This window comes from Agrilus planipennis, unplaced genomic scaffold (genome assembly GCF_000699045.2).
Source record: "Agrilus planipennis isolate EAB-ADULT unplaced genomic scaffold, Apla_2.0 scaffold52, whole genome shotgun sequence".
Taxonomy (NCBI): Eukaryota; Metazoa; Arthropoda; class Insecta; order Coleoptera; family Buprestidae; genus Agrilus; species Agrilus planipennis.
Genome location: NW_020438883.1, coordinates 317,354 through 342,000, shown reverse-complemented (window position 1 = coordinate 342,000; position 24,647 = coordinate 317,354). Strand labels below are relative to the sequence as shown.

The 24,647-nt window shown below is 36.7% G+C and overlaps 1 protein-coding gene across 1 annotated transcript in view; it reads left to right on the top strand.

Annotated features, from left to right (window-relative positions):
- LOC108734664 (proteoglycan Cow) overlaps window positions 1–24,647 on the top strand; it is a 104,858-nt gene that overhangs the window by 58,842 nt on the left and 21,369 nt on the right. The window contains exons 4-6 of the mRNA XM_018466307.1: window positions 12,778–12,930; window positions 21,506–21,651; window positions 24,273–24,547. Coding sequence (XP_018321809.1) covers window positions 12,778–12,930; window positions 21,506–21,651; window positions 24,273–24,547 — 574 coding nt within the window. The remainder of the gene's footprint in view (window positions 1–12,777; window positions 12,931–21,505; window positions 21,652–24,272; window positions 24,548–24,647) is intronic.

Here is a 24,647-nt window from a genome sequence, read left to right as displayed (position 1 = left end):
TATATATATAATTACGTTAATAAAAATCGTTGATTCCTTAACCTTGTAGGTCGGTTGGTCGTGGTTGCTGTTGTCACCTCTCGTAGTTTAGTGGTCAAAGCATTGGCGCGTAAAGCCAAAGGTCCCGGGTTCGATTCCCGGCGGGGGTGTGACAACAGCAACAAGTTTTTTCCCTTATTAATTTGAGGTAGTTTTTAAAGTGGGTGAATAAAAAATCGAAAAAATGAATTCAAATTAATATTAGTTTAATAAAATCATCATTATTTATACAATTTGTTACTGTTCCTGTACTGTTTTTCTTTGTGTATTCATCTTTCATGTTCCATTGGTCTTATTTTTAGGTTTCTGTTAGTCTGACCAATATAAGAGGCATGTCAATTTTTACAAAACTCCCGTTTTAGATAAAATGTCAGTTTTATCTTTGGTATTTACATTTTCTTGTTAATAATTGTGGATAATTACTAAAGTTGTTGTTATTAAGTGTACTTAACTTGAAGTATGCTTTTTCAACATTAAATTACAATAGAACTTATTTCAAACTTCTATTAGCGGTGAAAGTTTTGTGTAATATACCTCCTTTCCTGTAATACGCACTAATTTTCAATTAAAAGTTTTACCTTTAACTCGTGTGGTGCTTCAGACACGCAGTCCATTTTTTTTTTATTTTCAGCAATCGAATCTAAGGAATTTAATTTTGAATGTCGACGAAATGTTAATTAAACGTTTTATTAAACGAAAAGGTCAATATTTGTAATGTTTTTAATGCATAAAATTTTTCCGTAGTCTTTATGAGAGAAATTAATTTCTAAATTTACATAAAGTTCTGAAACATAGAAACTGGTTCATCTGGTGTAAATTCTGTGGCAATTACAGTTTCATTCGATGTGCAGTTCTCCAGAACGCTCACCGACGTTTTAATTAGGGAAACGTCTTAATTTAATAAGCACTGCAATTTCCACATCATTAAAGGCTAAATAATGTAATACCTTGCCGAGTATAATAAGATTCATTGGTAACTTTCTACAGAACGTTTATTTGATTATATTTCTTAAGAGACGTATTAATTTGGTTATTACTTTGTGAGACTCCATAGTAATACAAAAATAAGTAAAACACAATTTTTTTAAGTTATACGTCTTTTAGCGGGTTAAGCACAGCTGACGAGTTAGGGGGCAAGCCCTCAAAATTGGTGGCTCTGGTCTTGGCGGTCGCCGCTATTTACTGATTCTTATTATGCCAACAAAATGTAAAAAAAAATATTTCCCACCTTTTTTGTTAACGTCTTGCGTTTTAATTCGTTGGAATTTTCGCCAACCCTTTCAGAAAGAAACATTTTCCAAGTAGCAGCTCGGACTTTCAAAGATAATCCCTAATCCCTTCTAGCAAAACAAAGCTGTTAAGTAAAGTCCTCTGTTCATTCCCTTCAAAAAGGCATAATAAACCCCGAAAGCACTTTTGTTAGACAATGTTTGCATCCAAGTGCCCTCCGCCTTTTGTTTTTCCGAAAGGGACATTACTCGTAGAATCTGCAGCTTTTCTTGCTATGCTAATAAATAAACACTTTTACCGTTTATTGAGAGAAAGAAATCATTTCAATAAAAGTGAGCAATTTACCACATTGGTCACCGTCTTTGTATTACTTTCGTTTGTATTGCATTATTGTAATTTCATTTTGCGTTAAACTGAACGTACTATAACTTAGTCCTTCAACTCACTGTATAGTGTATAGCTTTAATGCATTAAAACTACATGTAATTATGAAGCTAACGCAGCGAAGCATGCAACGCAGCGCAATGTAACGCTTCTCGCTGTGAGTTAGTCCAATTTAACCGACTGACATAGTCATTAACATATCGGCGAATGTTCTACATTCCGATTAGTGTTTAATGACATGTGCTATTGTTATTTATAAAGCCAGCGCAGCGAAGCATGCAGCGCAGTGCAACGTAACCCTTCTCGCTGCGAGTTAGTCCAAATTATACGACTGATATAGTCAGTAACACATCTGCGAATGTTCTACATTCCGATTAGTGTTTAATGAAAGCTAGCGCAGCGAAGCATGCAACTCAGTGCAACGTAACCGTTCTCGCTGCGAGTTAGTCCAAACTATACGACTGATATAGTCAGTAACACATCGGCGAATGTTCTATATTTCGATTAGTGTTTAATGACATGTGCTATTGTTATCTATAAAGCTAGCGCAGCGAAGCATGCAACGCAGTGCAACCTAACCCTTCTCGCTGCCAGTTAGTCCAAATTATACGACTGATATAGTCAATAACACATCGGCGAATGTTCTACATTCCGATTAGTGTTTAATGACATGTGCTATTGTTATTTATAAAGCTAGCGCAGCGAAGCATGCGACGCAGTGCAACGTAACCCTTCCCGCTGCGAGTTAGTCCAAATTATACGACTGATATAGTCAGTAACACATCGGCGAATGTTCTATATTCCGATTAGTTTTTATTACATGTGCTATTGTTATTTATAAAGCTAGCACAGCGAAGCATTATACTGCAGCAAGCTACGCAACACGGCGCAACTATTTTCGCTGCGAGTTAGTACAATTCAGCCGATCAGTACGATCCAGTTGTTAGAGGTCAGTGGTTCGAGTCACCACATATGCAACTTGATTCAATTTTTTTGCTAGACATTAACGAAACTATCGCAGCAAGCAACGCAGCACAACGCAACCTTTCTCGCTGCGAGTTAGTTCCATTTAATCGAGTGAGACGTAGTATAATAGTTAGAACTGAATGCTTCGAGTCACCGCATATCATGCTTCAGTAACGTACTGGGGAATGTTTTACATTGCGATTAGCGTTTAATGACATGTACTCTCGTTGTAAGCGCAGCGAAGTATAAAACTGCTTCGAGCTACCCAACACGGCGCAACTATTTTCGCTGCGAGTTAGTACAATTCAGCCGAGCAGTACGATCCAGTTTTTAGTTGTTAATCAAAAAATTTATTGTCAATTAACGTTCACAACTTATAACCACTGGCTAAAGTCAAACATGCATGTGTTTCATCATCGTCATCATGAGATCGTCAGTCCCAAGACTGGTTGGACGTACACCTCCACTCTTTCCTATCCTTAGCTAATCTTCGCAATTCCTGAAAATACACACAAAAATCCCACATCTTTCATTATTTGTGAACAGTAATCTAACCTAAGACTACCTCTACTCTTCTTAGCTCCTGTTTTGATTCTAATAGGTCTCTAGTTAGTCCCTTATGATAAAATGCAAAGTAGGAATAATTGTGTGCCTATTGCCTAATCCATGAAGTAGGCAGTGATGTATAAGCATTAAAATACAATATTTTTCTTTAACTGGCTTGCAAATGTCGTCCAACTGTAAAATATGATCATAAACCTTGAATCTATTAGAACTCAAAGTTCTCCAAGCTTTCAGATTATTGATTTCGTTTAGAAAACGAGTTTATGATATGGACACTTTAAAAACTCTCGTAAAATAAAACTGATACGAGAGTTTATATACTGCAGGGGGGTCTATATCTGTATAAGAAGAACCCTTTGGCTGCTTTAAAGAAAGCACACTTTTATGACTGTCATAAATCATTCAAAATTTCTTATTGTTAGATAAAAAGAGTATACTTATAAACTATACTGTATTTAAGATTACGTATGTCGAAGAAGATAAAAATGATTTTGGAAACATAAAAGGCAGACCGTAAAACATGATGCGGAGGTTCATTAGGGAGGGTTACATTTTAACTTTAACGATGCCGATACCCAATTTTACTTATCGGTATTGTGCAAATGTGCACGAAGCCCTTGTCTGCCTGCTTGTATCTGAAACAAAAGTTCTGAAAAGCGGCGGTTATTTAATGAGAGCGAGTAAACAATTGCACCTCCTTGAAATTTTAAATAACACAATCCAAGCGATGACGGAATGGAAAAGTTAAAAACAAACTAGGTATTAGAAAATACCACAATGGCGCGGTAAACGCCATCTGTAGTACGATGCTACATTTTAGGATTACGTATGCTCCAACAACAACAACGACTTTTTGAAATCCACTGTTTTAAATTGATGCTTGCGCTTCAAAAACGTAGCGCTACACTCGCTGAATCGCGCTTTACTAAGAAATACATTTAATTAAGTTAACGCTTCCACAGTGGCGTATTTTTAGTAGTGCGTCTGACCAATGATGGACGATGTCGACATCGAAAATTTCATAATTTCATAGACTGCATTTGGAATAGCTGCAGTGCAGACTATATAAGGAAGAGGATGGGATGAAGGAGTGACTGAAACCTTTTTTATTTCGACGTAAATCTTGGAAAGATGTATAGAAATCCTTCTGCTATTGATTTTCATTTGATTGTTTATATTCTTCTTTTTTTTAATTTATCAGAAGCGCTAATAAAGTAAACTCCTCTTCGTCTTTCTTTTGCGATTTTATTACATTATAATAACTGTTTCTTTAAATTTGAAATAGATACTTTACTACATTGGCTACAATATCGAAGCGCTGCAAGAAATCGCTCTGTATACATACGAACTAGCAACGGAAGCGCTACAAAATGTAGGTCGTATGAAAAGGCTCTAACATTGGAGGTGGGACAAGCTTTATATCGGGTGTTTTCAATGTTGCAAGAATACTCAGCAACTGAGCAAGTATTTTAATTTACGGAAAACCTCCACTCTTTCCTATCTTGAGCTAAACTTTTCATTTCCCTAAAACTAGAACAGCCCACATCCTTAACTATTTGCGAACAGTAATCTAATCTAGGTCTACCTCTACCTCTCCTAACTCCTGTTTCTGTCTCTAATATGTCTCTGACTAGACCTTCATATCTCGCCTATTTTTTATTAACTTCCATAGAATCCTCTGTTCTCCTATTCTTTCCAATATCTTATCATTTCTAACCATTTCTACCCACGTTATCGTCATCATTCACCTACTATAACACCACATTTCGAACACTTCTAACCTTTTCGTTTCCGCCGCGCCCACTGTCCATGTTTCGCACCCGTACAACGCCGTGCTCCAAACATACACCTTTTTCGAATTACTAAATTAACCATTTGTGTTTTCTTTTTATTGAAGGCGACACCACCCTGCGATATCCTCTGATTTATATCCCTACTACTCCTTCCATCCTGACTTATCTGACTTCCTAGGTATCTAAAATCAGCCGCTTCTTCTAATTTTTCGTCTCCACTTGATGTTGTCTTCCAGGCTGGTTTGTCGTGGTCCCATCGACTCTTGCCGGTCCAAAACGTTTCACCATTCCTTGCTAACTATATCTTTAGGGGTGACTTGGAAGATGCTGAGTGCTGACTGGTACCGTTTGGGTGTAGCTCCTAAATTGTATCATTCATGACTCGACACCTGCCAAATCACCACTGAAGATGCCGTCAACAGAAAACGGTGAAACAATTCCATGGACCCTGAACAAATAGCCCAGAATAAGACGATGTACGCCGTGGAAGCCTGACAACTAAAGTTTTCCATCACCGTTTTGGTAGACAATATTTCAGTTACGTTTAGAAAATAAATAGTTATTCTTACTAATTTTGAAGTTATCGGAGCCATCAAACTCTAATGACATGAGATTCTCTTCAAACGTATATGGTCGCATTTTTATAAATTTGCGTGTGATCAATTATTCATCGACGTACGGCACGTATTCTCCTTCATACAGGCAAATTGAACGTATGACAAAGGCATATTAAATTAGTTATGTGTTTACTTACTTCACTGCAGTGAAAACGAAGTAACTTCCAATTCTTTGGCACAGGCTATATCGTGTTTGATACACAATAGTGAATTTAGGAACACTATGTTGATAACAGTCATTTTATTACTTAGAACATTTTCTTCTGGTGGTTATAAAATATTAGAAGACATACTTCAGTCAATATTGGTCAGATTCCTTCGTACGGACTATGTCGATAACATAAACGCAATTTTCATCAATTTAACAGTATCTGCGCTCTTGGTATATGTTTTATAAATAGAATCATCCAGTTAGACTGTCGATGGACGTTTTTCTTGCATTTGTCATTCTGCCAATTTCTTCCAGATAATTAACCGTCGTTTTCATTTCTTTTTCCCAACAATTGTCTGCCTTCGTCTTCCTGTGGCAAAATGAGAATCGTTTAACTTGGAATGGGGTTATCAACCCTTAGGACCAATCAATATTCTTTTCATCTGCTCTATCAAAATCTTCATATTGTTTCTGGAGTAGTCATTATTTGTTTCAAGTAAAACATAAGGTGGTCATTGTTAATATTCAATAGTGTATAAAATCTGTCATAAATTGTTTACTGTAGTGGGTGACAATCCTTTTTGTTGTACTTCATTAAAGGATAACTCAGCGCAGACATTTTCTGTGGCTTTTTTGGTCTTTTCCGGTTATATCGATAATTAAAATCAGACAAAACGAAGGATATGATCCTGATGACCGACCTAGAACCAATGTGCTACAAATTTTTCTGTAGGATGCTTCTCTAGGAAACAAAAGACTTTCGAGGTTGAGGATTATTTGAGATATGAGGTACGATGGACTTAATAAGTTACAGAAATTACGTTTAGAATTAATTTTTCGTGTATGCATGTATGATATCCCAAGAAAAACACCAAATGAATGATTGGTGTCCTCTAGGGTAAACCACTCCGGACGTAAACTAGTCCCCTACTCCGATGTCCGGACGGGGACTACCTCGGGGGATGTTGTCAAAAATTATGTCTAGTCAAAGACATATTAGAGGCAGAAACAGGAATTAAGAGCAGTAGAGGTAGACCTAGTTCTAGTTTTGGGGAAATGTGAAGATTAGCTCAGGATAGGAAACAGTGGAGGTGCGTGTCCAACCAGTCTTAGGACTCACGACCTTGTGATGATGATAAAGTATGTACGTATGCATAGTCCTGGAAAGTCTTTTGCTTCTTAACTGAAACTGCATTCGATCCTGTTTTTACAGGTATACCTTACTGACGTGAGGTCAATATGATGCGTCGGAGTGAATGCGGTCAACTTGTAACATTATTATTTTATTTTGTATTGCGGCATGAGCTACATTATCTGCAAGAAAGTCTAGAAAATTACGTCAACAACGCGTACGGCTGGGAAATAGGGAATGGAAAAGCCATTTACGTTAAATAAACGGCCTGTCGACATGCAAACAATGTCGTCGCCTGGGCGTGTACTGTTTTTGCGGTACTTTTTTTTTTTCAGTTTTTCCGCGCGTCATGCGGCCGTCTGTCCGCGAATTCAACGGTGTTCCCGTATGTACAAGTTATTGTTGTGTGTGCAAGTAAACCAGCCACCCCTGACAGTGAATAAATGTCGGACATAAATAAAAGCGACAGTTGTCGCTCTATATACATTACCTACCTTTCTGAATTTATTGTCAGAGAGGGTTGTCCGAGACTTTAAACTGCTGAAAAAAAAGAACTGACTATGACATGCAGACTCACGTGGAAGCAATCGCTTGAAAACCTACTCTATCTAAAGATTTTTGGAAAAACGGGGAAGACCAAGTCGATGGGACCCTTTAAATCTTTGATGCGTAACTGGTCAAACACAAACTGGTTGAAATTGGGCAGCTAGGTAGTTTGTATGATAGGAGATGTCACCTAAGAGCGGATTTAGTGACAGGGTGGAATTTAGGCTACGTAACATTACATGAATGTCTCATAATTTTGATGCTAAAGTCATAAAAATGAGTTATTCTGATACATCATAGAAATGTCGCCGGAATTACTTGTATTGAGAAAATATCACAAATGGCGCGGTAAACGCCATCTATAGTACGATGCTACATTTTAGGATTACGTATGCTCCAAGAAGGACCATTTAAATATATGGATATCTACTTGCTGAAACGAATCCGGCGTAGCTTACCTCAACGTGATAAGCACGTTACCATATTCGAATAAAATAATTCGAAGTGGACTGTATTTTGTCGAAACTGCCAGACGCAGATTGCGATTTCGATCTTTTTGGATCTCATCAGCGCGGCGCAGGCGGCTCCGACAGAATACAGACCAATTTTTACCTGTTGCCTTAACAACTCGTTTTAGAAAATACTACAAATGGCGCGGTAAACGCCATCTGTAGTACGATACTACATTTTAGGGTTACTTATGCTCCAATAAGATCCATTTAAATATATCTACTTGCTGTCGGAGCTATCTGCGGCAAAAACTTTAAAAAAACTTTTGGGTGTTTCATTCCCACCAGACAGTAATGCTGGTGGACGGGCAGTCCGTCCGGACTGCGCCGGAAGGTAGGGCGGAAGGCCCTCTTCAGCCTTCTTTCAGGAATCGTGGGAATGCGTGGGTGGTGGTTCGGGTGAAAAAGTTGAGAAGGACGAAATGAAGACAGAAGAGAATGAAAGATTATCTGTGGAATATTACTGCCTCAGCATTTGCCTGGGTGATCCAAGGAAACCACAGAAAATCTTGGACCGAGGCAGACGGACCCGGAATCGAACCGGCGTCATCCCGAATGCTAAGCAATGGTCTAGACCTCTAGGTCATGCCGCTCGGTCACTATCTGCGGCGCGTTCATAAGATCCAAAAAGATCGAAATCGGGATCCGCGTCTGGCAGTTTCGACAGAATACAGTTCACTTCGAATTATTTTATTACTTGTATTGACTTTGAATTTCCACGTTGTAACTTATGGTTTACTACAATATAAGAATGCCAACAGTTATGAAGAATTATTTATTTACATATAACGTGTTTTGAGGAGGACAAGGCGCTGGGTACAGTGTGTACAGATTTGTTTTCAGTTCTGTTGGATAATTAAACTTTATTTACTTTCTCTAGCGATGTGCCCCTTCCAATGTCTTGGATGCGCGCTTGCAAAATCGTAGGTAGGGAGAAAAAACTCATTTTACTCTCGACTCTTGTTCATTAAACATGTTTTTTCATACAGTACCTGCCAAAAGTTTTGTTCAATCATGAATAGTAGTGCTAGTCGAAAACAAGCGTTAAAGTCTTTAATATGTCTTCAAATATAAATAAACATCTCGTTGATATTTTCAGTGGTAAATGGTACCAATAACAGCACATTTGAGCAATGCAATTGTAGTGGATAAAATGGTCAATTTTTCTGTGCAGTACTGTACGGATTATACGCTCCTCCCGGTTGAGAGTTTGGCCGAGAGTTGTCTCCTTTCTTTTCTGGCCTAGTGCTGTTCTTTTCTACTTTGCACCGGTTAAGCTGAAGGTCAGATCGCTATTAAAATATAAAAGGAAAATTTGCTGCACTAATCGGTTATGGCGTTAATTTATTAGGTTTCCGTTCTTTTTCTTAATTGGCATTTAGTTCGATATTTTGGAAGTCAGTAAATGAAAATTTATAAAAGCTTGCTTCAACGTGGGCGATTTTGTATTAATTATTGTGCACGTAGAAGCACTAACTGAAATGACTTTTCATAAATTATTTTCTATTGTGACAATTATTAAAAAGTAATCTGTGAAAGGCAGTGAGATTCCTTTTATGGAAACCAATTTGTCGCATTTATTTGTTTTAGGTACCTACTAATAAACCTTATCCACAGTAATAGACAATACTAAATTTTTATGACAAAATGTTAAGCCATTTTGAATAGCTCCTGTTCTAGGAACATAAAAGTTAAAAGCTACCATATCCATTAATATTGAAGTGAATGATGGGACGTACGGTTTAGAGACGTGATGGAGTTGACGATAAAAACTTTCTAGATTGTTTCCTGTCACTATAAATTATTATTCTCCTCGTCATAAATCTTGACTGGTTTCGGAGATAAAGATTAGCTTAGTCTCTGCTTTTTTCCTTTTTACGTAATTGAATATCGAAAAAACGAATTCAATGCAGTGTTTCGTAATAATTGATTGAAGTAAAATTGAACAGCCATTACACATACCTATGAACTGCTTGATAGTTTGGAGAAAATAAAATTATCGAAAACTAACAATTCAGCATGACAGTTTCAGCCGATGTGGTCGCTTATAAGGCTATGTAGGTCAAAGGCCGCAATGTAGGCGATCAACGGAATAACTGGTCAATTGTAGCCTTCACTAACGCCCGAAATGAATTCTAAGATTTAATTTCAAGTGAGCTCAATCTGGTCTGCAAGGGAAAAAAGTAGGGAAAGAGCGAATATAAAGACTGGAGACGAAAAATTTGAAGAAGTGGCTGATTTTAAGTATCTAGGAAGTCAGATAAGTCAGGACGGAAGGAGTAGTAGGGATTTAAAGCAGAGGATAGCGCAGGGTCGAGTCGCCTTCAATAAAAAGAAGTCACTTCTATGCTTGCAAACGGCTAATTTAGAAATTCGAAAAAGATTGTTAAAGGCGTGGGTAGAGAAGGTTAGAAATGATGAGGTATTAGAAAGAGTAAGAGAACAGAGGACTCTATGGAAGTCAATAAGAAATAGACGAGATTGGTTAGTAGGACACCTTTTCAGGCATGAAGGTCTTATTAGAAACTTCTTAGAGGCAGAAACGGGAGTTGGGACGGATATAGGTAGACCTAGATTAGATTACTGTTCGTAAATAGTTAAGGGTGTGGGATGTTCTACTTTTAGGGAAATGCGGAGATAGAAAAAAGTGGAAGTGCATGTTCAATCAGTCTGACGAATTGACGACCTTATGATGATGATGATGAGGAGATCTTAACAAATCATCATAATTGTATCTTCAATGGTGTTTAAGATGAAAAAGATAAAAAAAATTGTTATAATTATTAAGAAGGACGTTGATAATTTGGGTATGTATGGTAACTTTCAGTTGCCTTCATTTGATGTTTACTCATTTTTCCTGTTTTGTACCGCGCAAAAATGTTCGCAAACTCGTTTAGATTTCGAACTCCTAGTTTGCTCAAAGTACTAATCAGTATCACGGGAGATGTAAAAAGTTTGCCGTACAGTTACTGTTCTATTATTCGAGGGACACGTTTTTTCTGATTAAACAGTAACTGGTAGTTCTTTATATTGTAGTAAACTTTTGTATGTACTCTTGTAAATGGATACAATTTGTAAATGGATGGCCCTTTACAAATTATATCGACCGAATCTTGTCGAGTTGGATTAAAAATTAGTGACACTTTCCGATTCTTTTATGCCAATTATTTCACTGTTTTACGATATAAATAATAGAAGAAAGTGATTTTAACGACAAGGCAGTGTATGGAATTTTTTTTGTCTCAAATCAAAGGAATGCAGTATTATTGATATGAATGCCACATAGTAGCTAATGTTTAATATATTTCAACCTCAACATTGCCATCTTCAACCCCAATGGGCTTCTCTGCTGGCATGTCTTTTCCACTAGCTATCTCTTCAATACCATAATACATAGATATCATTTCCAAAGGTGTCTGTAGCAGTAGGTTCTAGTAGTTCTTGCATCTAGAAGACGTCGGACAGCGTCGTTTGTGCCTATATCTCATTTATATCATCGCTTATGGGTTCTTCTAGTGATATTTCGGCTCCGTCAGCTATTTCTTCAATACCGTAATAGGTACCATCTCCACAGGTGTCTATAAGTAGTAGGTTCTAGTAGTTCTTTCATCGAGAAGACGTTGGACAGCGCCTTTTATGCCTATAGTTTATTGATATCATCACTTATAGGTTCCTCTAGTGGCATGTCTGCTCCGTCAGCTGCTTCTTCAACACCGTAATAGGTGCGATCTTCACAGGTATCTGTGTAGAAGGTTCTAGTAGTTCTTGCATCCAGAAGAGATCGGACAGTGCCATTTTTGCTTATATCTCAATTATATCATCGTTTATCGGCTCCTCTACTGGCATTTCTGTTCCACCAGCTATTTCTTCATTACCAAAATAGGTACCAGCTCCACAGGTGTCTATGGTAGTAGGTTCTAGTAGTCCTTTCATCGAGAAGACGTCGGACACCACCATTTATGCCTATATCTCATTTACATCATTGCTTATGGGCTCTTCTAGTGACATTTCGGCTCCATCAGCTATTTCTTCAATACCGTAATAGGTGCGATTTCCACAGGTGTCAATAGTAGTAGGTTCCGGTAGTTCTTGTACCGAAATGAAGTCAGACAGCGCCATTTATGTCTATGTCTCATTTATTGAATTTGGGAGCTGTTTTGGTCTTATATCAAAAGATGAGCAACGTTTTATAGAATTAAATCAGAAAGTGCTTCAGGGTGTCTTGTCTTTCCTTCAATAGGATTGTCACTAGTTTTAGGGTTAGTACTTTACTAATTTCATTATCATCTATTAGGTAATTCCCATGATTTTTAGTGAAATTTTAACTTAAATCCATGCTACACACTTTTAATGGCAGACGCTTATTCTCGTGAATTTAAGACAAATAATGACGTGTTTTGCATGGCATGTTCTTATCAGAAATTCCACAATATCTACTTTACTTCTATATCTCAGTTTATACTTTCCGATTTTGAGGGCATGCCCTCCGCTTTAACGTATCAGTCTTTTAGATTGAAAATACTCTAATCGTTTTAACCTACAGGCAATGTTGGATATCATCTCAAATCCATTAGGTGTATCAGACAGTTTTGATAAATTTGCTTTCAAAGTTTTTGTCTTCTTTTTTATTACCCTTGATAATGCTTTGTTCAAATTTGAAATACCAATCAATACGTTAACAAAAAAGTAAATATAAATTAATATTGGATTGCCTAATATTCCAACCGATAGATAGAAATATTATTTTCATTGGACGTTTCATGCGTTTAAAGATAATCGTCCCATTGGATATTTAAAAATTTAATCTATGTTGAGGTATTTTTCTAACTTTAACTTTCTTTTGCAGGGATATTATTATTCCGAAGTCAAGTGCATTTACAGATGAAGTTAACAAGCGTCATCAGGGCTCGAGAGATGATGATTTCGACGACGATATATTTTATGACACTGAAGACGATCCCGATGACGATTCAGATGAAGACAGTAACGACGCTTCAACGTAAGTAAGACATAAACGTGCATTCGTGCAGTCGAAATTTTGAAGATTGAATACGAAGGAGGTACTTAATATTCTTTGAATGAAGTTATGGATACATTAATTCAGTATTTTTGTTTGAAAAGGATTGAATTATTGAACAAATGAGTAAGCATGACCTAATTTCGATCAAACTTAATGATTCACAAATCCTTTTGTAATTAATCTTCGGAGAGCTTAGTGTAGGTCAATAAGAAATAGGCGAGATAGGTTGATGGACACTGTATTAGAGATGAAGGGGTAGTTTAAAATACATTAGAAGCAGAAAAAATTACCTAGAGATGAACCAAACCGAGCAGCATGTCCTAGAGGTTTAGACCATTGCTAGGACACCAGTTCGATTCCAGGTCCATTTGCCCTGGTTCCAGTTTTCTGTGGTTTCCTTGGATTACTTAGACAAATACGGAGGAGTACAATATCCCATAGATAATCGTTCGAAATGCCCTTTGCTTTGGAAATTAAACGTAAACATGCCCGTATACAGCGTAGGTGTGTGCTCATTATTGAAAGAGCACATATAAACAGTAATTTCCTTGCTGCAGATTGAATCTTCTCATTGGAATTCTAAATAATTCACAAACAAGACAGTAAATAAATAGTTGTAGGGAATATAGCGTTATTCTATTTTTAATGATGCTTTCATAACTCCACACCTTGTCTGCTTAACGATTGCTTGGTGCACTTGTTCCACTGCAATATGTGCAATAAGTTGTTTACCTTCCACTTCAGAATATACATATACGAACGCTGAAGTACATTCTGACAACTAACTACAACAACAAGACCAACAACAATTATTAGTGTAGCTTCTTGGATGTGTTCAAAACACGTGTAAATGTGTAGGCAGTTGCCCTGTTATTCATAACAGGAAGTGGCGTAAAACTTTGAGGTGGATTTATATGTTGGAAACAATGTTTCGAATTTCTTTGAATTCGCAAAACATATTATACAAATACTCTGTCAACATCATCATAAGGTCGTCAGTATTAGGACTGGTTGGACACGCACCTCTACTCTTTCCTATCCTGAGTTAATCTTCGCATTTCCCTAAAACTAGAACATCCCACATCCTTAACTATTTGCGAATAGTAATCCAATCTAGGTCTACATCTACTTCTTTAACTCTTGTTTCTGCTTCTAATATGTCTCTGACTAGACCTTCATGCCTGAGAAGGTGTTATGCCAACCTATCTCGACTATTTCTTATTGACTTCCATAGAGTCCTCTGTTCTCATATTCTTTCTAAAATCTCTTCATTTCTAACCTTCTCTATCCACTGTACCCTTATCATTCGCCTGCAACACCACATTTCGAACGTTTCTAACATTTTCTTTTCCATGTTTCCTTGCATACCAGTACTTTTATTTATTTTCAAACAATTCTGCTTTGTCAAAATCGTTTCCATTTTATTTAAAGCTATCTCTAACTCCTTCTTGCTAGATGCTAATACTGCTATATTATCTGCAAATCTAAGCATACAAATCTTTTGCCCCTCTATATCTATCCATATAGTTGTACTGCCTTTAATGATGTTGATTAAATATTTATGTATAAGATTTTCTGAGAAATAATATTAGGTAGAAACAGAAAATAAAGAAACATCAAGGGCTACCAAACACGCCCTCGTCATATGAAACAGCTTGTCGTAAAGAGCAATCAGCTTTTAGCCGGTTTATCAGAACTACCTGAAGTGAGTTGTGATTAAGAACTTCCTAGTTCTTATCAGCACGCCAAAGGCAGTTTCGGTAAATTACCACCTTAACTAAGGCTTTTTCGCAAAAGCCATTTGTTTCATCTACTTTTTCTAATACCTCCTAGTACCCACACATTTGTCTGTATTTTCTTTATGATGTAGATATGATAATTTTTGTTTTTGCTTCATTTAAATTCATGTTTCGTATCCACCTCTTATTCCATGATTAATGTTATCCGCACGTTAATGGATGTCTGTTACTAAATTTTTTCCTCATTGTTAGCAAAAATTTCTAAATTGTCTATGAAACAACTCCCTTCGCAGACCTTTGTATACGAGGGCGGGTCAATAATTACCCGTGTTAGACATGAAGACACCTTATTTTTTAAAATTTGTTTTTTTATTTTTCAACATAGTTCCCTTTTAGAAAGATACACTTCTCCCAACGACCCTGCCATTTTTTTACCTCTCCAAAAAATAAGATTTGTCGAACTCCCCAAAATCCCCCCTGTCTCGGCGATGACTTCCTCGTTTGAGCTAAATTTCTTTCTCGCTAGTCATTTCTTCATGGTAGGGAACAAAATGAAGTCGCAGGGAGTCAAATCGAGTGAGTACGGGATGTGCGGCAGAAAATTCATAACGTAATTCATGCATTTTGGCGGCAACAACTCCTGATGAATGTGCCGGTGCGTTATCGTGTTGAAAACGCACCTTCTTTTTCATCAAATGCGTCCGTGTCTCCTTCAATTTTTTGTCGAAGCGGTCCAATAATTCACTGTAGTATTGTCCAGTGATAGTTCTTCCTTTTCCTAAAATATCCGTAAAATGATTTCCTCGGTAACAACGTTTGCCAGGCTTCCTGGTCGCTCCTATCAAAAACGGATCTTTGCCCACGTTTAAATTCGTTGAAGCAATATCTAACTGTGGTCGTAGATGGCGAAATGTCTCCATAAACAGTATCTAACTTTGTTTTCATCTCCTCGCATTTTTTCCCATTCAAAAACAAAAAGCGAGTTACCGAACGATACTGCTCTTTTTCCATCTTATCGAAAATAACGAAGCACGTCTGAGTGGAATGGCTACCAAATCCAAACTAACCTATCAATCAGTCTGAAATTCGTTTGGACGTAGTTTGATAGATGCCAGCACACGATGACAATACCAATTTCCCTCAGGAACGTCCTCTGTCTTCAAACACGAGTACTTATTGAACCGCCCTGGTATATTATATTATTCTGTATCCTGAGGTAATTTTATTCTGTATGGCTGTGAGAAGGCTGATTTAATGTTGAAGTGGTAGTTTTCCTTTTTGATAGTGCACAGAACGTTTTCCCTCTAATAATAAAACCGCCCCCGTAAGTTACATAAAATATTGATCGTCGACGTAGACACTGAACAATAAATTTCGTTTATAGCTAGAGTAAGGTAATATTATTATTACTTCAGCGACTATTGTACGAGATAAGGCTGTACAAATGCGCCCTTGTTCATAATTAATAATTCGACAAATGGATCTCAAGGGATTGAAAATTCATTCGGTCGGTCATGTTGCAACGCTGAGATTTCATTACACGTGCAAGAAATCCATTAAAATAGTAATTATTTCGCTACAAACATTGGACAGGGACGGGCTTTTTAATGAAGGTCACGTGAATTTGGTTGGTTAGCTTTGTATAAAATAAGATGATGAAATCGAGAAGAGGGCAGTAAAATCTTGTGTTTGTACGTAGTGTAAAAATTAGTCAACAGAATTTAATATAAGGCCAAAAGTAGATCATTATAACGAATAGTAAAATGCTCATTCAACCAAAAATTATACCAAAACGATTAATAATTGAATGTTTCAAACTTTTTAGCTTTCTGATCCTTATTTTCAAGAAATACACATAAATTAATCCTTCAACTCATGTTAGTATGTACATATGGTATAACTAGCCAAAAACTTGTTAAACTGCAATCAGCAACAATTCACCTTTTTAACAAACTATATATAATATATATATAATCGAAGCGACTTTTTTCCTGGATCTTTAAGGCCTTCTCGGAAATACTATTTAAATTCATTTGAAAAAGATTGCCTTCATTAGTTGGTTATATCCATAAACAGTCCTCTACATTTTATTAAGTTTCTCCCGAATTTCATTAAGAATTTGATGTTCAACTGACAAGTGTGAAGATGGTCCTTGAACAGTGCGTTTTTTCTAACAGTCTAGTTAGTCATTACTGACCCTTCAGTGAGCCTTCCTTACAAGCCACACATCACTCTAACCAATCCTAAAAGCTTTATCATCGTCATCATAAGGTCGCCACTCCTAAAATTGGTTGGATACACACCTTCACCCATTATTTGCTATCCCCTTTCCTATTCCAAAAACTAGAACATCCTGCATGATTAACTATTTGTAAACACTAATGTAATCTAAGTCTCTTCACATGTTTCTGCTTTTAGTATGTGTCCAACCAGCCCTTCATGCCTGAGAAGGTCTGCTACCAATCTATCTGGCCTATTTCTCATTGACCTTCGTCATAGAGCCTTTTGTTTTCCTACTCATTCTAATACCTCCTCATTTCTAATCTTTTCTATCCACGGTATCCTCATCATTCGCATGTAACACCACATTTTGATCACTTCTGACCTCTTCTTTTCTGTCGGGCCCACGGTCTGCGTTTTATATATTTACTCCTCCTTTCATCCTGAGTTATTTGACTTTCTAGATACCGAAAATAACCGACTTCTAATTTTTCGTCTCCTATCTTTATATTTACTTTTCTCTACTTTTCCTTCCCTTGCATTCATTTTTTTTTTGTTTAACTTGTCATATTTATTGAACAGACTGTTTAGTCAGGAATACTAGTTAGTGTCATTATTATCATAAGGTCGTCAGTCCTGAGACTGGTTGGACACGCACCTCCACTCTTTCTTATCCTGAGCTAATCTTCGCATTTGCCTAAAACTAGAAAATCCCACATCTTTAACTATTTGCAAACAGTAATCTAATCTAGGTTTACCTCTACCTCTCCTAACACCTGTTTCTGCCTTCAATATGTCTTTGACTAGACCTTTATGCCTGAGAAGGTGTCCTACCAACCTATCTCACCTATTTCTTATTGTCTTCCATAGAGTCCTTTGTTCTCCTATTCTTTCTAATACCTCTTCATTTTTACTCTTCTCTATCCACGGTATCTTCATCATTCGCCTGTAACACCACATTTCGAACGCTTCTAACCTTTTCCTTTCCGCCGCGTCCACCGTCCATGTTTAGCACCCGTGCATCTTCGCGCTCCAAACATACACCCTTAATAATCTTTTTTGAATTTCTAAATTAACCGTTCGCGAGCACAGAAGTGACTTATTTTTATTGAAGGCGACTCGACCCTGCGCTATCCTCTGCTTTAAGTCCCTACTACTCCTTCCGTCCTGACTTTTCTGACTTCCTGGATACCTAAAATCAGCCACTTCTTTTAATATTTCGTCTCCTATCTTTGCATTCGCTCTTTCCCTACTTTTTCTTCCCTTGCATACCAGTATTTTTGTTTTACTTTTATCTATTTTTACTTTTATATATTTTTTACTAGTTAGTGTAATATACGTATAATTTTCATTATGTATTTCATTAATAGGACATCACTACAAGTTCCCACCAAAAATTGGAGTTTGGTGGCAAAATTGTTAATAATCTGCCCATGTATTTTAGCAGTTTATGAAATGCTTTTGCGAATAATATAGTAGGGTCATATTTTATCAGATGCTGATTTGAGAAGATGCAGGATTCCCTTTATGTGGTATCACTGGAGTGTAGAACCCTTTTAGTTTGTGGAAAATTTAATCCTTACATGTTAAGCTGTTTTGGATCCGATAAGCAGAATATCGATTAGAATACTGTCACGGTTCACATCTCTTTCGAAACTTGTCCCGAAATTTATGGCATGAGTTACCAGAACTTTCCGTTCCTCTTTTGTTATAGAATGTAGCAATTTTTCTACGAAAGCAATTTATTCTACCGTCGTAATCCATTTTTCCCAGAGACCGGAAAATTAACTAAGTTATCGTTCAACATGGTTTAAGTAGTATCTATACTACATAATTTTGACTCAACAGATTCAGGAAATGTACTCCTACAAATATGCTTTTTTGTTTTATTGAATTAATGATGAAAAACTGGTTAGTTGGTATCACATCCAAACTTCTAATCACTGCTAATTCTTAAAGTTTCGTGATAATTTACAATACAAAGGATATTAAGTTGGTCAGAAATTTATTGAAACCTCTAGATTGCGATCTCGATGTTATTGGCAGGTACCCTAGACAAAAATTTTCAGTCTCTCAGAGTCTTTCAGCGTCTCTTCACAGTCTCTCAGTTATTACCTAGGTGTTTTTATGGATCTCTCACAGTTTCTGTATGAGAGACTCGAATAATAAAATTGTTAATTCAGACGTTCGAGTCTTTCACAGAGAGACTGAATGAATAAAACTGAAAAATTGAGAAACTCGAATCTCTCGTAGAAAGACTGGGATCTCTGAAATATGTTACTAAATATGTTAATAAATACATACATAAATTATTAAACTTTTAACAAAATAAGCAAACCTTTTACTTTGTAAATGATATACATAATTATTTATTATGTTATTTACTTTAAAAACGTAAAGTGTGGGAGTATACCGTCAAGTCTTATGTTTGCCAATAGATGGCGGTACTTTGCCACAGTTTTGTCATGCCATAATGTTTGAAAATGATGGTTTAGTTCGACCGAGCAGCATGGCCTCGTGGAAATTCAAAGTCAATACAAGTAATAAAATAATTCGAAGTGGACTTTATTCTGTCGAAACTGCCAGACGCGGATCCCGATTTCGATCTTTTTGGATCTTATGAACGCGCCGCAGATAGTGACCGAGCGGCATGGCCTAGAGGTCTAGACCATTGCTTAGCATTCGGGAGGACGCCGGTTCGATTCCGGGTCCGTCTGCCTTGGTCCAAGATTTTCTGTGGTTTCCTTGGATCACATAGGCAAATGCTTAGGCAGTAATATTCCACAGATAATCTTTCATTCTCTTCTGTCTTTATTTCATCCGTCTAATTTTACTCACCAGAACTACCACCCACCCATTCCCACGATTCCTGAAAGGAGGCTGAAGAGGGCCTTCCGCCCTACCTTCCGGCGCAGTCCGGAGGGACTACCTGCTGCCCACCAGCATTACTGGCTGGTGGAAATGAAACACCCAAAAGTTTTTTTTGGTTTAGTTCGTGACCCTACTTCAATGTACGACGAGGATCTTGATTCATTGACTGACCAAAAACTGAATGTACTTTATGAACATACATCAGTTTATAACTTCCAAGGATTATATTCTCCAATGTTTGGGTTGAGATGAGATGTTATGTAATAGTTAATATTATTTTAGAGAAATGAATATTAAGTATCTCTTTAAATCGTGTTACGAGCCAATTAAATTTTTAACGAGTTTCGTTACTGGACAACGGGCGATTCGTATGATCCCTTGAATAGATGATATTTCGCAGAACTAATTTAAATTTAAATGCATGCCTGCAGTACGGTACATCTCTGACAATCTTTCGATCGGAATTACGCAGTTGAATTCGGACAATTGGTAGTTTACGCCCAACTTTCCTCGTAAATCTCCGAATATGGTGCTATTATTCTAGAAAAGTAACAAAATTGAAATCGATAATCCGAAAAGCGGTAGAATGTTCGAGAGTATTTGGAATCAGACATAGAAAGAAAAAGAATTGGTACAATGCGCTGAAAACGGGGTCGATCGTTTGTCTTTCAACTCAGGAATCCGCAGATTTTTCTCAAATTGGTGTTTTTATAACCGAACCTTTCAGACATTAGACGTAAGCGCGGCTGTTTGCTGAGATTCTTGATAAGTGAAAGATCATGGGAAGGGGATGAAGTAATTCGTTTCGTTTCCCTTTCGTAAAAATGACCCTCAACTTTCGTGGCTCAGCATTAAGAAACTCTATTAGCTCGACTTTATGATTTGAAAGGGAAGAATCTGAAAAAGTTAGATTTTACGTCAGTCTACACAAACCATTCGAGATGTACGTCAAATTAAGCGTCAAAATCACGTCCAATGTGAAGCGATAATAACAAGAATTACATAAAATTACAAACATAAAATCCATAAATAAACAACATTGTATCGGTTACTCACAAAACAGGGTTAGCGTACTCATACAGGACCAGTAGAGCTAATTTTGAGTGACATAATATACATTGACCTTCGACAAAACTCCGCCTGTTTATCTGGAGCTCTCCATACCTGGTCAATGCTTTCCAAATGTACAATATAAAGCAATAAGGCTCGTATTTCGCGCATTTGAAGGTCATGTCGTTCTAAACTGCCTATACCATTAAAAATTTTAAAAATTCGAAAATTAGGAGCTGTTTTTATCAATGTATTGTGAGAAATCGTTACAATTTATTGACTTCTGGCTGTCGAAAGAGAATGTTTAAGTGCTTCATCTTATATTAGCTAATCCACTGTGGTGCAAAGCCGAAGAGTAGGGCGGGAGAATGAAGGTCAGACGACTCCAGAATCGAACTGGTGTCATTTTAAATGCTAAGCAATGATTTACGATTAAACTTCTAAATAGGTCACGTCACTGAGTATGATTGGCGAAATCAAATGTAAATAAATAGTAAAATAATAATTCTGTTGGGATTGTATCCCTACACGTTACAACAAGGACTCTTTATAACTAAACAAAATACTTTTTCGGTCCCTGGAGTTTTATAATAGAGTTTATAATGGAGTTTGTGTTGTAAAGATTGCATTCTATGATGTGCACGTTTCTTTATCAATTCTTCTTTTATTTTTAGGTGTAAACCTTGTCCTGTAGTTAAGCCAACCTTCCTGTGTGGAGTTGATAACAGAACGTACAGTTCGTTGTGTCGTCTGGAGTATCACAATTGCATCCACCAGACTGCTATCAAAGTAGTGTGTAAGGGATTTTGCCCATGCAAAGGTTAGTTGTTTTCCATATACATGTGCAGCGGTAGTAGTCGTTGTAGAAAATTAGATATTTAATATTTTCCGTATCTTTACTGCACACTCTCCGAAAACGTTGCTTTTAAACGCATTCTTGGATTATGGTTATTTATCCTTTTGCATTAAATTTCACTTATTGACGGCACGCAGTGGAAGACCGGAGACGGTTGCTTTTTATCAGGATCGTTGGTAATAAAATAAAATGGGGATTTGGAAATAGGATTATTTTAAATGATATATATATCTACTATACGCATATTTCCCAAGTTTTTATGATATTGAAAAATATATTTCATCTTGAGAGTCTTTATTTGACAAGGAAAAAGTTCTCTATCGTTTTAAGCATTACTTGAACCAAAAATTATAGGTTATCTAAAGAAATATTGCTTTCAGAAAATTCTAACTATTATTGTTGTGGTTCTGTTTTCGAAGCGAATATTTTTAGAACGACTAATACTGCATGTCAAACTTTTGAAGCTAAACGTATGTCTAAATGTAATGCATTTGATGAATTACTAGAAACAGCGTAGTGAGCGCCATCTGTAGAATATTTTGCGGAATTCACTTGACACTGTAGTCTTTTGCTGCATTTTGAACACGCCCTTGTTAAGTTAGGAAATGCTTCATGAGTAGTACATACCAATTTTGAACGTCCTAACTATACCTACTATCATTAAACAGTATTTCATGAATTACATTGCTTGCTATATGAAGGAGTAATTTTGTTTTAAAGTCAACCTAAAAAAAAATTGATTATGATGTTCCTTTTAATTTCAACATCATTATAAATTGCTGAAATCATCTGCAGAGCGATTCCTCTGTTGTTCTTTTTTTTATGTACTGCATCGCTGTTACAGTTGACTTATGAACGAGTACCAGCTAGTGCTGCTGTTTGTTTCTCGTTTTGTGCAGCTATGCTAGAAAATATTCCCATAAAATATCACTTTTAGACAGTAAGCGTGGCCCTGGCTATTGCATTTTGAACGAATTAATTTAACTTTGAACACATTCCAGTCCAACAGCCCTCATGCATTTCCAAGCCACGCTTTAAATCATTCCAGCCGTATTTACACCACGCTTTCGTTTTACCAATAATTAGAGGGTGTGTGTTAAAAAAAGAGAGGGAGAAATAAAGTTTTACACTTAGATACCAGAAATATGAAGAAAGTATACTGAGAAATTATCCTATTCACACTAGTGTCCCCGAGATAAAAATGTTCAGTCTCTCAGAGTCTCTGAAAGCGAGACTTGAGTCTCCGTCTCTTATCGAGTCTCTGTGGTGTCGCTGAGAGAAACTGTCAAAAAAACTGTTTAGCGTCTCTGAACGAGAAACTCGAGTCGCTCAAAGAGAGATCCTGATTTCGTATCCAATCTCTGAACGAGAGATTCGAATCTCTGAATTAACAATTTTATCGTTCGAGTCTCTCATACAGAGACTGTGAGAGATTCATAAAAACACCTAGGCAATAACTGAGAGACTGTGAAAGACTGTGAGAGACGCTCTTAGAGACGCTGAAAGACTCTGAGAGACTGAAAATTTTTGTCTAGGGATCTATATAAATACAATTTAAAGTCTATTTGTGTAAATAGAATAACCTAAAGCTAATTCTTGTTGGTAACATTGAAGGTATAAATAATTTTAAGTCAGGCGTTAGCTAATTATTCGTAAATATTGTACTTCCTTGTACATATGTTGGTCATACACATCGTTTCTTAAAAAAACGTTTACAAGAACATAAATATATTCTAAAAAAATGCCAAGTATTCACTGGAGTTACTCAACAGTGCATAGAAAATGGTAACTTATTAGATGTATGAACAAACAGAGTTTCATATTTATTTAACTGAAATTCTGTAAGGTCTCTCTACAATTAGGGAAATGAGTAGGTACATATAACTATTGTTGAGTGTTTCTGAAGCAGACATTTTTTGTCTTCATTTTTCGGTAAAATTTCTTTTCAGAAAAAACAATCTTTGAAACTTAATATAGCTACTTTATTTTATTTTTTAAGTGAAATTTGTCGTTATTAACGGAAGTTTGCGCGGTACGATTTTACAAGGCAAATTTGAACAAGTTTGGAAACACTTTTTATCATATCTGTACGGGCCAAGTGGGTGATGGTAATAAATGTCAGCAATGGCAACTATATTTGCCTTTGCTACCCCTATATGAATGGGTAACTCTTCATTTTACCTATCAAAAGTACCTGTTATAATGCTACCTTTTTAAGGATTTGTAGCATTAGAAACATAACGTTATATCCGAGTTTGTTGTCTTTACTACCGAGATTTTTAGTGTTGGTTTAAATGGTAAATCTGCAGAACTAATATTAATACCTGACGTTACATCCGAGTTGCTGTTATAACCGATGCGATTTTAACCAAGGTTCACTCTGATTTAAAATATAATTTTTATGATATATTAAGAGTGTAAAGTAGACTACGTTATATTATATTGTAGGTACACTTGTTTTTCGTTAAATTAATATTTTATCCGGTGGTTCTAATGCCTACAATTATTTTCTTTGTAGTGCCTGCTAAAAAATTTAATGTTCGAGATAAGTCTTGTTTTTAGCGCGTTGTTTTTGTTTTTTGTAGATAACGACATTCACCTGCGTAAAAAGCAGCGTCAATCTGAACGTTTAAATTCATTTATGAATAAGTACAAAGCGACGCTGAACAAGAGCGGCGCCTCCAACGGAAATTTAAACAGCGAGAAGCCACCCCATCATCTGGCCTCCCAGGATGGAAGTGCCATGGGGAACGGCGAGGGCGGCGTCAGCGCCAACGCCGATAAGTACACGTTCACTCCGCAGGACTTCAAGTTCGCCAACAAGCACTACAAATACATCAAGTACACCAAGTACAACAAGGTAAAGCACTGGCACTCTCTTGTTTTGTATGTATAAGATCTGGGACGGCCGCGACCGTGCGATGCTATTATTATACTGACCGACAACTAGATTTTTGTGA